General features: G+C 44.9%; 1 protein-coding gene across 1 annotated transcript in view; it reads left to right on the plus strand.

The window, feature by feature from the left end:
- Window positions 1-2,690: 2,690 nt before the first annotated feature.
- The window catches only part of MSRA (methionine sulfoxide reductase A), a 308,215-nt gene continuing 298,393 nt past the window's right edge, over window positions 2,691-12,512 (plus strand). Inside the window, exon 1 of the mRNA XM_076332575.1 lies at window positions 2,691-2,845. Within this exon, the coding sequence (XP_076188690.1) occupies window positions 2,716-2,845 (130 nt within the window). The 5' untranslated portion in view covers window positions 2,691-2,715. The remainder of the gene's footprint in view (window positions 2,846-12,512) is intronic.

Genomic DNA, 12,512 nt, shown 5'->3' on the forward strand with positions numbered 1-12,512 from the left:
TGCCCATAATAGCTGTAATCGAAATGCATCAACAGCCCTGCTATCTGTCACCGCTCTAACCACTGTTTTGGAGTCCCACCGCCAATCTTTCAGTGCCCTGCTCTGCTGTTATCAGCCTCACAAATGAAGCAGCTGAATGCAATGGGTGACAAAGCAGTTTTTCCCGTAAGAACTGATGTACCGGCAGGGACACCTACGATTTAAGAGGTACACACAATGTAAATACACAGGGACAGCACGTATGGCATGGAGGATCACCGGGATCATTTGAGTGGAGACAACGCTGCCTTTTCAGCAGCTGGCATTTCAGAGCACGTCAGGGCTCTGAAAGATCTCAGCCACTTCATCCGCGAGGCCGAACAGCCAAACATCAGTCTGTTTTTCTGCCCTTCACCTCTGACTGACCTCGATCCATGCAAGGAAGATGGCAACGAAAATGTAACCGCTCACAAAGAGGCAGCAAGGATGCTCACAATAAAAGATTCAGGCTGGGCATTCAGGCTCACGGGTAGATACATTAACTCTTAGGGGAAAATTGCATCGCCATCCATCACGACGCTAACCGGTGCACTCTTTAGAAACACATTCTTGGCAGACAGTGGAGCGAGTATAGATATATATGGTGAAGCAGAAGAAATGGTCGGTATAAAACCAGTGGATGTCATCATCTTTAGTGGCTTCTTACAAAGTAAAAAAGAGCTGGGAAATGTCAGCGCGACTACAAATGAGAGAACAGCTAATTAGGTGAACATGTTTTAAATGAAATTCACACTTTGTTATCGAGCGTTTCTGATTCTTACTAACTTGCACTGTCAAAATATCACACTTATTTATCATATGCACCTCTATATTCCCTTCTTCTTTATTTAATGGATTTTCTTCAGGTTCTTGCAAGATTTTTTTGGAGGTCACCCGAGATCCTCTCCAGTCCTGATCTCAGTGATTCTAACCGTACCAAAATTTAATAAAACTTGAAAAACTGACCGCAACTTTGGGACTACTTGTGCTCAAAGAGGATGTTGTTCACCTTTCAAACACGGGGACAGTGAATCTGAAAACAGAGATGGGACAGCTTGCCTCTCAGGTTCCCATCTGAATTCTTAATTTTAAGAGTGACTGACTCCTAAAACATGAATCTCCTGCTTCTCTAGATTCTTTCAGGAGCATCTGGGAATTCTCAATATTGCCACAAATATCCAACTCCTTTATAAATACGAATTAAATTCATGTCTCGAGTATCCTATCCGTGTAAAATCCAGCCTGATTATGAGCTGAATGGAACTGCATTCCTTTGTCATAGACCATTTTTCAAGAGAATCATCTGGCCTACCTCTCACAGACTAGGCATTAGTCTGTCGTTTTATCATCTCTCCCATTCAGCCAACAATCCAACTTTTTCAAAACCCTCCAGATGAATTTTGCATTGAATTACTATCATTTCCCTTCTGTAACTTCTTTGCTGCTTCTTACTCGAGCATTGTCTTTTCCCATACTCTGGAATTCTCAGTGCAAGGCCCCTGCCTAGTTCACAAACCTCCTTTGCAAGGTTTTGTACAAATTTCCCTTCTATTGACCATGACTATATGCACAGAGCGAGCTTCAATTGTTTGAAAAACAAAACACCATCCTGTAAGTCTTCTATGTTAGAAGCCTGGTGGTGTTATGTGTTCAATATGCATTGTATTGCCCCCAAAGATATGGTGGATGTTTTCCACAAGGATTTCTACTCGGTCCACTTTTTGTTTCGGTATTTTTATTGCAAACATACGTGCAGACACTGATCTCTGGAGATGTACGCTACTTAGAGCATCTCCATGCAAAAAGTAGTCTGCAAGATTGGCGTGATGCAGTGTATTGGCTAAACGTAACATAGGGGAGTGCTGCACACATCAACAACTGGAAAACACTGGGGAAAAAAAAAATATTATTGTCCAATAAAACGTATTACCGCGCGAGGAGTCTGTGCAGCATGTTTTGCTGAATATGTTTGCACATTGTTTTCTCTCCCTCAACTGGGAGCATGGACAACAAGCCAGGGGGTGGATGTGACACGCATACATACCCCAAGAGGGGCACGCATACAAAACCCCCTCCTGAGGCAGAGCCCATGCAAAAACATACTGGGTACAACTGTGCAGGGGACTGCAGAGCACGGCGCGTACCACGCAGATGCGTACAGCTCGGAGAGTAAGGCCAGGGACGAAGAGCTCAAGGAAAGGGCTACTTTTGGGTGGGCGCATGCAAACCACGGCGGGTGAACCCCGAGCAAGCCACGCCACTGTGACCTAGGGGGGCGGCTGCGCCCCTCGGAGCACTCAGACCCAAGGGCACACCGCTCTGGGGCACAGCGGGGCGGGTGCCCCCTCCAGAGCACCCAGCCCCCGGGGCTCACCGGCTGGGGACACGCCCGGGGGGAGGCTGCTGCACCCTCCGGAGCACCCACCCCCCAGGACACACCGGCGGGGTGGGGGGCAGGGGGTTGGCCTCTCCACAGCCCCCAGGACGCAAAGGCCGGGGGGGGGGGACGGGACCGGCGACCCCTCCGCCGCTCGGCAGGGGGCGGGCCTCGCGCCCCGCCGCCGCGCGCCCGCCCCCCCCCCCCCCCCCGCTCCCGCCCGTCCCAACGGCCAGCGCGCGCCGGGCCGCTCCCCCCTCCCCGCTCCCCCCCCCCCCGCCGCCGCCGCCGCCGCCGCCGCCCGACTCTCCTCAGGGGCGATGCCGACAGCGCCGCGGCGCCTCCTCCGCATGCTCTGCAGCTCCACCTTCAGGATGGGCGCCTCGGCCTCCCGGCTGCCGCAGGAGGAAGAAGCGCTCCCCGGCAGGAGCCAGCGCATCCCGGTGGCAGGTAGGGACGACCCCTCCCCGCTCCCCCCTCAGCCCCGCGGCCCGCCCCGGCGGCGGCGGCGGCGGCGGCGGGGGAGGGGAAGCGGAGAGCCGCTCCGCCAGAGAGGCGGTGCCGCGCCCTGGGGCGGCCCCTGCGCGCATGCGCGCAGCCCTCACAGCGGGGCGGGCGGTGTCCGGCGCGGCGCCTGCGCGCGGGGCTGTGGCGCATGCGCGGAGGGGCGCTGGCCTGTGGCGGGGGGGGGGGCGGAATGGCGCGGGCGGCGCGTCTCTGTGAGGTAGCGGCAGGGTGGGGGCGAGAAGCCGTTGGGTGCCTTGGGAGCGCACTTGTGTCGTGGTTTAGCTGCACGGTGACGTCTCCTCTGCCCTCTCGGCATTAGAATAGGAATTAAATCGATTGCTGGAGCAGCCAACGAGCACCTGCTTTTCTCTTGGCCACATACGAGTTTTCTGTTCGGTCTTTACTGAGGGCCACGGTAGTCCTATTCAGGGCCTGCCTCCTTAGCCCTCGCTTTTTCGGGTAAATAGTAATACCTCAAAATAATACCAAAGCATGGTGAGGATGTTCTAACCTTAATGTTTGCAAAGTGTTTTAAAGTTCTTAAACAATAATTTTCCCAGTGATTCTCTAGTACTCTTCCTTTCGTTTTGAGTAAATGTGCTGTCAGGTAAGCAAAGTAGCAACCTAGAATTAAGGAAGCAATTTTGCCTTCTGTCAGCCCTCCTAGGAACTGAAAGCATTGCAAGATGACTGTCATCACTGTTAGATAGGAATTATAGTGGCATGTAAGCGCTCTGACATGCGTGTTCGTTCTCCTGTTGTACCAGGTGTTTATTTATATGTATCTTTGCTCCAGGTGCCTAAAGTCCCTAACAAAGTCTGCGAACTTAAAAAAATATTTAAACACGTAAGGTACGTAAGTGCTGGTGGGAGAATAACAAATGGGTGGTGTCATAAACCCAGTGAAAGAAGTGTTTGAGAGCATATTAAAATCTTACATTGTATAGATATTTGGTAAAATGCTGAAGGTAGCAAGAAGGTAGTGGTGAAATTAAAGGTAGCAGGAAGAGTATTATGTCTGATGTGGAGAAGGTGGGCTCAAAGGAAGGGTGCAGAGATGGGGTTGATGTCATTAGGGCAATGAACGCTAGAGATGATACCAGGAGTAGCACATCGCATAGATTAAAGTGGCGCCTTCACATCGCTTGTCGATAAAAGCCTGGACAGAAGATACTCTAGGCCCATTTTATGCTCTGTAACTCCATAAGTAGAATAATTTTGTGCTGCTGTACAAAAAATGTCCTCATAAGGCCAAATATGTTTTTTTGGGGGCATTTTTATTCTATGACTAAACATGGTATTACGCACTTAAGAACACCATGGAGCTCCAATGAATTGCAAAAGTTAAAATTTTTAAGATGTAAACTCCTTTCAGAAAAGAATGGCAATTTAAATTTTGACATTGCCTAACATTTGCTCAGTAAAATGTTTAAATTGCTCTTAGATTGCAGGATCAGAGGAGTGTTGGTTGGAAGGGCGCTCCAGTTCAGCCCCTGTGCCAATGCTGCGCTGCCTTCGAGTCAGAGAAGTCTGCCTCTTCTGGCAGCGTTAGTGGCTGCTGCCCTTTACGATACTGTCTGGTGCTGCTGGGAAGGGTTTGGCTGAGTCGTCGTTCTCACTCCCTATTAAGCTGCTGTAAGATTGCCCCTTAGTTTACCCTTCACCAGCTGAAATACGCCCAGCTTCTGCGAGCTCTCTAGGTTTGTGTGCTGTAGGCTGCTGACCAACTCGACCATTGACCTTGCAGACCCTTGCCATTTTATTAACGTCTCTCTTGAACTGAGGATCCAAAACTGGACATAGTATTCCAGGTGAATTCTTACCAGTACAGCTTAGAGGAGAGGGTGTTTTCCTTGCTCTGCTGCCCATGCTCCTTGTAATGCAGCCCAGTACCCGGTTTGCTTTATTTGCAACGAGAGCACATTGCTAGCTAGTGTTTAACCTGGCATGCAGCATGATCACAGGTCCTTCCCAGCAGAGCTAAGATTATCTTGCACTGGTGCAGGACTTGCACGCTTCTCCTTGTTGACCTTGATGAGGTTTCTGTTGGCATAGACCGGAAATTTTTCAAGGTCTCGTTGGACTGAAGCTCTGCTGTTTGGCACGTCCACTCACTCTCTGTTTAGCGTTGTTCTCAAATTTGCTGAGCGTGTTTCCTGTCACATCATTCATGTTATTGTTTAAGATATTGAATGATATTGGCCCCAGCATCAGCCCCCGGGGTAACCTGCTACACACTAGACATCAAGATACTGATCACTGCCTTGTGAGTCCGGTAGTCCTGCCAATTTTTGACGTGTCTAGTGCCTAGCAGTCTGTTCTTCCAGCCAGTACTTTCTCAGCTTCCAAATGCAAATGCTGTAAGAGATGGTGTCAGAAGCCCTGCTAAAGTCAACATGCATTACATCCACTGTTTTGCCCTCATCTGCATAGCCAATCATTTCATCATAAAAGGCAACCCAGCTGGTCAAGCATGATTTGCCTTTGGTAAATAGGTTGACTATTCCTGATTACTTTCCTGTTCTCTTTGTGTTTGGAAATGATTTCTGAGGACATACTCCATGATCTTCCCTGGGACTGAGCCAAGGCTGAGCAGCCTGTAGTTCCTCAATCCTCTTTTTGCCTTCCTTAAAAATGGCTGTGACTGTAGCCCGTTTCTAGTCACCAGAGAGCTCCCCCAGTCACCGGGATTTTTCTAGATATCATTATATCGAGATCTGTCACGGTGTTCTGATGGTCACACCAGTGAGCTTCCTCTGCAGCCCTGGAAAAACTCCACGTGGCTCCTTGGGCATTTAACTTCTTGAAATAGCCATAACCCATTTTCCCCCACATCGCTGCTTTTCTTTCTGCCTGTGCCAGTGCATGCAGAGGTTTTGGAGCAGTCTTTGTTTCTGAAAACTGAGGCAAAAGAGGTTTTCAGTACTTTGGTCTTTTCTGTACTACTTCTAGGCTGTCTTCCATACTCATCAATGCACCTGGATTTTCTTGAGCTTCTTTTTACTCTTGTAATTTTTGCGGAATCATTTCTTACTACTGTTTACATCCCTAGCTAGTTTTAACTCCAGCTTTGGCCTTTCTGATTTTGTGCCTAAATGCCTAGGCAAAGCATTGTATATACCTCCTTTGTTGCTTGTTACTGTTTCTACTTCTTGTACGCTCTCTCTTTGCATTTTAGTTCATTAAGCAGCTCTGTGTTTCTGATGAATTTCCCAGTTTTTCTGCATGATATTTTGTTCCTTAGCTCTCTTAGAAAGTTTTTGTCAAAATTCAGACCACCCCGAAGGGCGCTTTCTCCCTTTGACAGCCTCTCAGGGGCTTCTACCTAGCAATTCCCTAAATAAGCCGGAGTTTGAGCTCTGAAAGTCCAAAATGCTAAATCTGCTGTTTACCTTTCTAGCCTTTCTTTGGATCCTGAACTCCGTCATCTTGTGGTCACTGCAGCTGTCTGCCATCTGCTGCTGCAATGCCACCAGTTCTTCCCTGCTTCTGAACAGCCGGTCGACAACCCACCATTCATTATCCCTGGCACTTTTGGTATGAAATTGTCACTAGTGCAGCTTCCTGAATTGCTTGCACAATGTGATGTTACCCTCCCAGCAGACGTCTGGGAACGGAAATCTCGCAGGGGAACCAGAGCCTGCAGTCTGGAGACTTCTGCTAGCTCTTTGTGGAAAGCCTCATTCACTTACCTCCTCTTGGTCAGGTGCTCTGTAGCAGACCCCAAACCACACCATCTCCAGTGTTTCCCCTCTGATCTTGACTCGGAGTCGCTCAGCAGACGTGACTTCAGTTTCACACTGGAGCTCTGTGCTATCGAGGAGTTCGTTTCAGTAGAGTGCAGCTCCCCATCCTATTCTTCTGTGCTAATCCTTCCTACATACCCTGTTCCCATGCATGACACTGCTCAAGTTGCGCATGCAGTGCCAGGTCTTTCATTCTGATCACATCATAGGTCTGTGACCACACTTGGACATCTGAGTCTTCTTCTTCGTGAACCGAACTCTGCCTTAGTGTGCAGGCACTTTGAGGAAAACATCTGCCAGACCTTTCTTTTAAGTGATAGCTAGCACTGATCCTAATCCAGTGACCCGAGGTGTCCGTCCTGTTCATCTTCAGTGGTGTTGAGGGCCTCTGTTTCCTAGGTGAAGAGCTGCAGAGCATTTAGCTACTTCTCTGTGCGGTCTCTTTGAAGATCTCCTGCTCCTCATCCCTGATGTGATACAATGTGCTCACTTCTTGCAGCTCCTTCCCTTGCGCTGCAACGACTAGGCTGCTGCCACTGCTTCGATCCCCGTGGAGGAGCACCAGGCTCTCCCCACAGCCTGAGACCACTCTCGGGAGTTCGGTCCGGAGGGAGGTTGCTGAAGTACCAGAGGCGTTAGCGCTAGGTCTGGGTCAGGGCATTGTGTCCTGGAAGGTGTTTTCAGCAGCTGAGGGTTTTCTTCTGTGAGCAGCGCTTCTGGGCTCTCTTTGTGCCTCCTGCACGTTGTGTTAATTGCATTGCACCTGCTTGCGCCTCCTGGTCCCAATGCTCCAAGTTCCTGACGCTTTCTGGGCGTGAGATGGGCATGAATGTGCTCTGCCCCTCGGTGAGATTTGTTGTTTGGCGGGGAACCTCTCGTGCTGAGGGTTCTCGATCGCCATTCACAAACCTCGTGAGTACAGAGAGCAGCTCAGACTGCTCCCTCCTTTGCTGCAGTCTGAAAGAGAGGAAAAGACAGCTGAGTGACAACTTCAGCTTGAAAGTCGTGTTTAATCTAGTCTTGTGAAAAGCTAAACTGTGTTTCTATTCCTTTGTAACTTGCTGACCATGGGATTATGTGAGACTTGACCTTGTCTGCATAACTCTTTTTTGTGTTTTATCGTAAGGTTATTACTAATTTAGGATCTGAGTCTTAAGAAAATTACGCAGTTAAACCTTGTATATTATACGGATTTCTGTGAAGTGACTGGAAGTAGTTGGTTTGTGATACAGAGGGTTCTGTTTGTAGAAGTCAGTCAAATGGGGATAAAATACTATACTGTGAGGTGAAAACAACACAAATATTAATAAGCTTCACTTACTCTTTTTGTAATCAAGTTGAATTTATCTGATCTTCAACAAATTTCATAGTCTGGGAATTAGTTTGTTGTGCTGTTTTCTTTCCTTGCAGTAGAGCTGCTGCATTCATTTTTGAAAATTATTTCTTTCATATGATTTCTGTATAATGGTGCAATACGATGTCGTGCTTTATAGTAAAATCACATATTACTTATTGCTTCTACCTTTCTAGTATAACTCTAGTTTTCAGAATTAATTTTAGTTACATTACTGCTGAAACATGGCTGTGTTTTATGAGTATGTGAGTATATATTGCTTACGCTATTTAATTGACTATTTTATTTTACGATAGTGGTAGGAGCACTAGTCAAGGAGCCCTAATAATGTAGAAGGAACCTCCTGTGCAAGGCATTGTATAATAACATATATATACACACACACACACTATTTTTTTCTGCTAGATAGCCTGAGATAGCAGTGTGTAGTAAATTAAAAGAATGTTTTGTCCCACTGGTCCCAATGAGTAGTGTCAGGAAATATCTTCTCTCTCTCTGTGGTCCCAGCTATGTTCCTAGCGGAGGTACTTACACTGTAACATACACATCCATAGTGGGTTAATTTTTTGAGGCGGTAAAGGTACAGCTCATGGGTAGACAGTCTTACGATTGTTTAAACCTATTAAACCTCTTAGCTTTATATTTATAGATTAATAGAGCAATAATTACAAATGTGGAGGAGGTCATGGTGAACTTTAGTCTGACCTTCCGTATACAAAAAGAGCACAGCATTTCTGTGAATTAGTTCTTGCTTGAATCAGGTCATGCTCTTTAAAGAAAACATTGATTAAAAATGTCGTTTGAGAGAGGATCCACGGCAAAATTTCGTAAATTGTTCCAGTGTTTCATAACTCACTCCATTAAAAAAGTGCATATTTTGAATCACTTTGTTATGTTTCAACTTCCAACCATTGCAGCTTGGTACGGTTTTCTTCATGAAGATGAAAAGCATAGTAGTGTGTGTTTTCTGGTTTTCGTGAAACATGTTTAGATAATAATTAAATTGCTGGTTAGCCTGTTTTAAAAAAGTGAAGACTTCAACCAGACATAAATCAAGCAAAGTGAATTTTTTATTGTCAGCAGAAGGCACGTTTTTCAATCATCTATTAATTTTTGTTTCTTTTCCCTAAATTGTCATGAATTACTTCAGGTCTTCCTTAAGTTTTGGGTATCGGACGTAGACACTGGATTTTACTAGTGATATTGTCAACTGCATTCTTGTTCCTACTCAATATTTTCCTGTTTGTATATCAAAGGATAACTAACATTTTGGGTTAAAGTGTTGCACTGGGAGCTTTGTGTTTAAGTGATCATCTCCTGCATACCTAAGAGCTTTTCAAGTCATTGGTATAGTGTCTGATTCTATTTTTAACTTTAGTGAATTGATCTGCATTTGCTTCAACTATTTGATTTAATTCCAAGTCTGTATATTTTACATTAAATTCATAAACAGTGAATTTCAGTTCTATGTGGGATTAGTACTTCAACTTGACATACTGAACTCAAGAAGAAGTTGCACTGACTGTTTTTGCTGTGACATCTGGAGAAGAATGTGGCTAGTGAGAATAGGAAATTGAGATTTTGATAGATTTCTAGTCTCTCTCATTGTTTTATTACTGTTGTCTTCGATGTAGCAGGAATATTTCAGCTTTAGTTGTCTTGATATTGTTAAAACAAATACACAGTCTTTGAGTGAAAGGGTCGCTCTGCCTAAATTCAGTTAAGCTGGGACATGGTGCTCAGGGGGATCTTACCAACGTGTATAAATAACTGATGGGAAGGAGTAAAGGAGATGGAGACAGACTCTTGCAGTGGTGCCCCGTGGATGGACAAGAGGCAACAAGCACAAACTGAAACACAGGAAACTCCATTTCAACATAAGAAGAAAACTTTTTTTCCTCTGACGTCGGTTGAACAGTGGAACGGGTTGCCTAGAGAAGTTGTAGCTTCTCCATCCTTGGAGACAGTCAAAACCTGACAGGACACAGTACCGAGCAACCCGCTCTAGCTGACCTGGATCTGAGCAGGGGGGGTTGGACTAGCTTATCTCCAGAGGTCCCTTCCAACTTCAGCTGTGCCGTGACTCTGTAAATCCTCTTAGCTGTAGCTGTGGTGGTAGCAGCAGTGTCCGTCTTTTCTAGGATACTCCAGCAGTTATAGAATTCCCTCAGGATCTTGATGATCCTCCTCTGTTGGGAGGCTGAAATGACATCCGAAGCAGATATATCAAAATAACCAGCCAAAGCACACCTGGGATGGTGGTACTTCTTTAAGTGACTGCAGGAGGCTGGAGCCAGACCCTCAAGTCTGCTCTCTTTTTGGCCACGCCACTTTTGCATTTCTGCATGTGTAACAGTCTGACCCGTTGCAGAGGGGGCATGCTTTCAGTCTCGCAGGATACTCCAAGTCCAAGTGGTTAGAATACACTTCTGAAATGTGTTTCAGTTTTCCGCAGGCTGAGTGGAGGTATGTCAGTTTTGTCTAAAGTTTCTAGAGGATGTACTGAAGTTTTACAACAGGGATCACTCGCTCTTCCTTCAGAGGGACACTTCTTGACATTAAATTTGTGCAGAACATAAACAGGTATTTTATGGGAACTGCTTTACTCTTCCTGTTCTGTCCCTGCCTGCTGAAGTAGCACTTGCTTTTCACAGGATGTAGACAGATTGGATTCCACCCCAATTGACTATATGCATGAAGAATAGTATACTTTATATTCTTACAGGGAGATTATTTCACAAGAGGTTTTTAAATGAGATGATTTTAGCTATTATATGTCCTGTTAGGACTCGTTTAGTTGATTTCTAATGTTGCATTTAGTTGGACATCTTGTGAAGCTTAATAGTTTCCAAACACAATGAACATTCAAAAGCAGAAATAACCCTTTAAATTGTTTTGTTTCTGTACCTGTTTTAGTGGAATTTCTGTCCATGCTAATCTTTTTTACCATTCTTAAAACACTGAACAGAAATTATTGTGGTCAAACTGGTGGCCTGTGGTCTGGTACTTTCATCTGTCTCATCCCCTGCCCTTGGAGAAGATGGCTGGCTGGACTGCGTATGCTACCATGGGCACACGGAAAGGTGCTAAGGCTAAAAGACCGTAGCTTTTCTTATGCGTGTTCATGGCCTGGTACAAAGACTTCCTGGTGGAATTTGATCCCTGTGGGCATGGGATCATCTAGTAATTTTCTCAACAGTTAGTGAATCTGTGTTGTCATTAAAGTTTAAATTATGCTGACTTGTAGCGATACAGGGGCATTGGACTGACAAAGCGTACTGGATACCACTGTGCTGTGATCATTGAATAAGTTGCTGAATGGGACAGCCCGATCCCTTGATACTTGTGAATTAGTATGTCGTGGAAATCTCCATGTTTTTGTAGCCTCTTTGTACTGTGCAGGATTAGGGAAAAAATCTGGTACCTTATGCTTATTCTGTGCCTAAATATGTATGCAGTGTTAGGCTGAGAAGTTTTAAACAGATTTTCCCTGATACTGTGACAGTTTGCCGAATTGTGCAAGGCACAAGATTTCGCAATAGAATTGCAAACTAAAATGTAAGCTTAGTGTTTTCTAAGTATTTTTTCAGTAGAATATAAGGAATAAAATGAAAAAGTTAGATATTTTTTCCTTTAATGATTAAAAAAGTTTGTTAGTCATGGGCAAATATAAAACTTTTTTTCAGACATGAATTTAATATCACTATATTGTAGGTCTAAAATAGAGATTCTCAAGTGAGATTATGCCTCAGAACAAAGCCTGCAAAAGAAATACAGTTTCTCTTAAGGTTTAGAAGGATTAATTTCTTAATGTTTTCCTCCGCTTTTTTTACCTGATACAGTGTTTTACATAAAGAATTAACTAGTCACCCATTTTTACTGAAATTTATATGGAATATGGGCCAAAAAATGTGAGATTTGACTTCCATTGAAGTACAGTTCAGGAGCACGTTGAGTAACAATGTCATATGTGGTCTAGCGTTTCTCAAATTTCAATTTACCTTTCTCATTCAGAAGAGTTAATTACTTATTTCTTCATTCTAAGAGACGATCTTTGCCTCAAATACACTCAAGCCATCAATTTCCATAAATTATTAAATTTCATTACAATTTCATTGCATATGCCGAGATTCAAATCAGAAAGAATGTAAAGCCGAGTATGTTTCTTTGCGGAAGCACCCCACCCCCAGTAATTGTTTATTATCTGAAAGACAACTTCTAAAATTTGTGGTTACAACATCTTTACAGGTAGGCGCGAGATGAATTTGCTTGGAAATCCTGTCTGTAATAACATGCCATGGCTTTTTCTCTTTCTCTTTTTTTTTTTTCCCCACCATGTCAGGTATTTATGTCTAAACACTAAACAGCTTGCTTTCAAGCCAAGCGTACAACTATAAAACTGTACTGTCATTGGAAGAACAGGAATTACTTTTTAACCACCCATTACATTTACATTTTGGAAGGTGTTGCAAGGAGACACAAAGGTTAAGTCAATCTAAGGGGATTTTTT

Source organism: Aptenodytes patagonicus, chromosome 3, assembly GCF_965638725.1.
Source record: "Aptenodytes patagonicus chromosome 3, bAptPat1.pri.cur, whole genome shotgun sequence".
Taxonomy (NCBI): domain Eukaryota; kingdom Metazoa; phylum Chordata; class Aves; order Sphenisciformes; family Spheniscidae; genus Aptenodytes; species Aptenodytes patagonicus.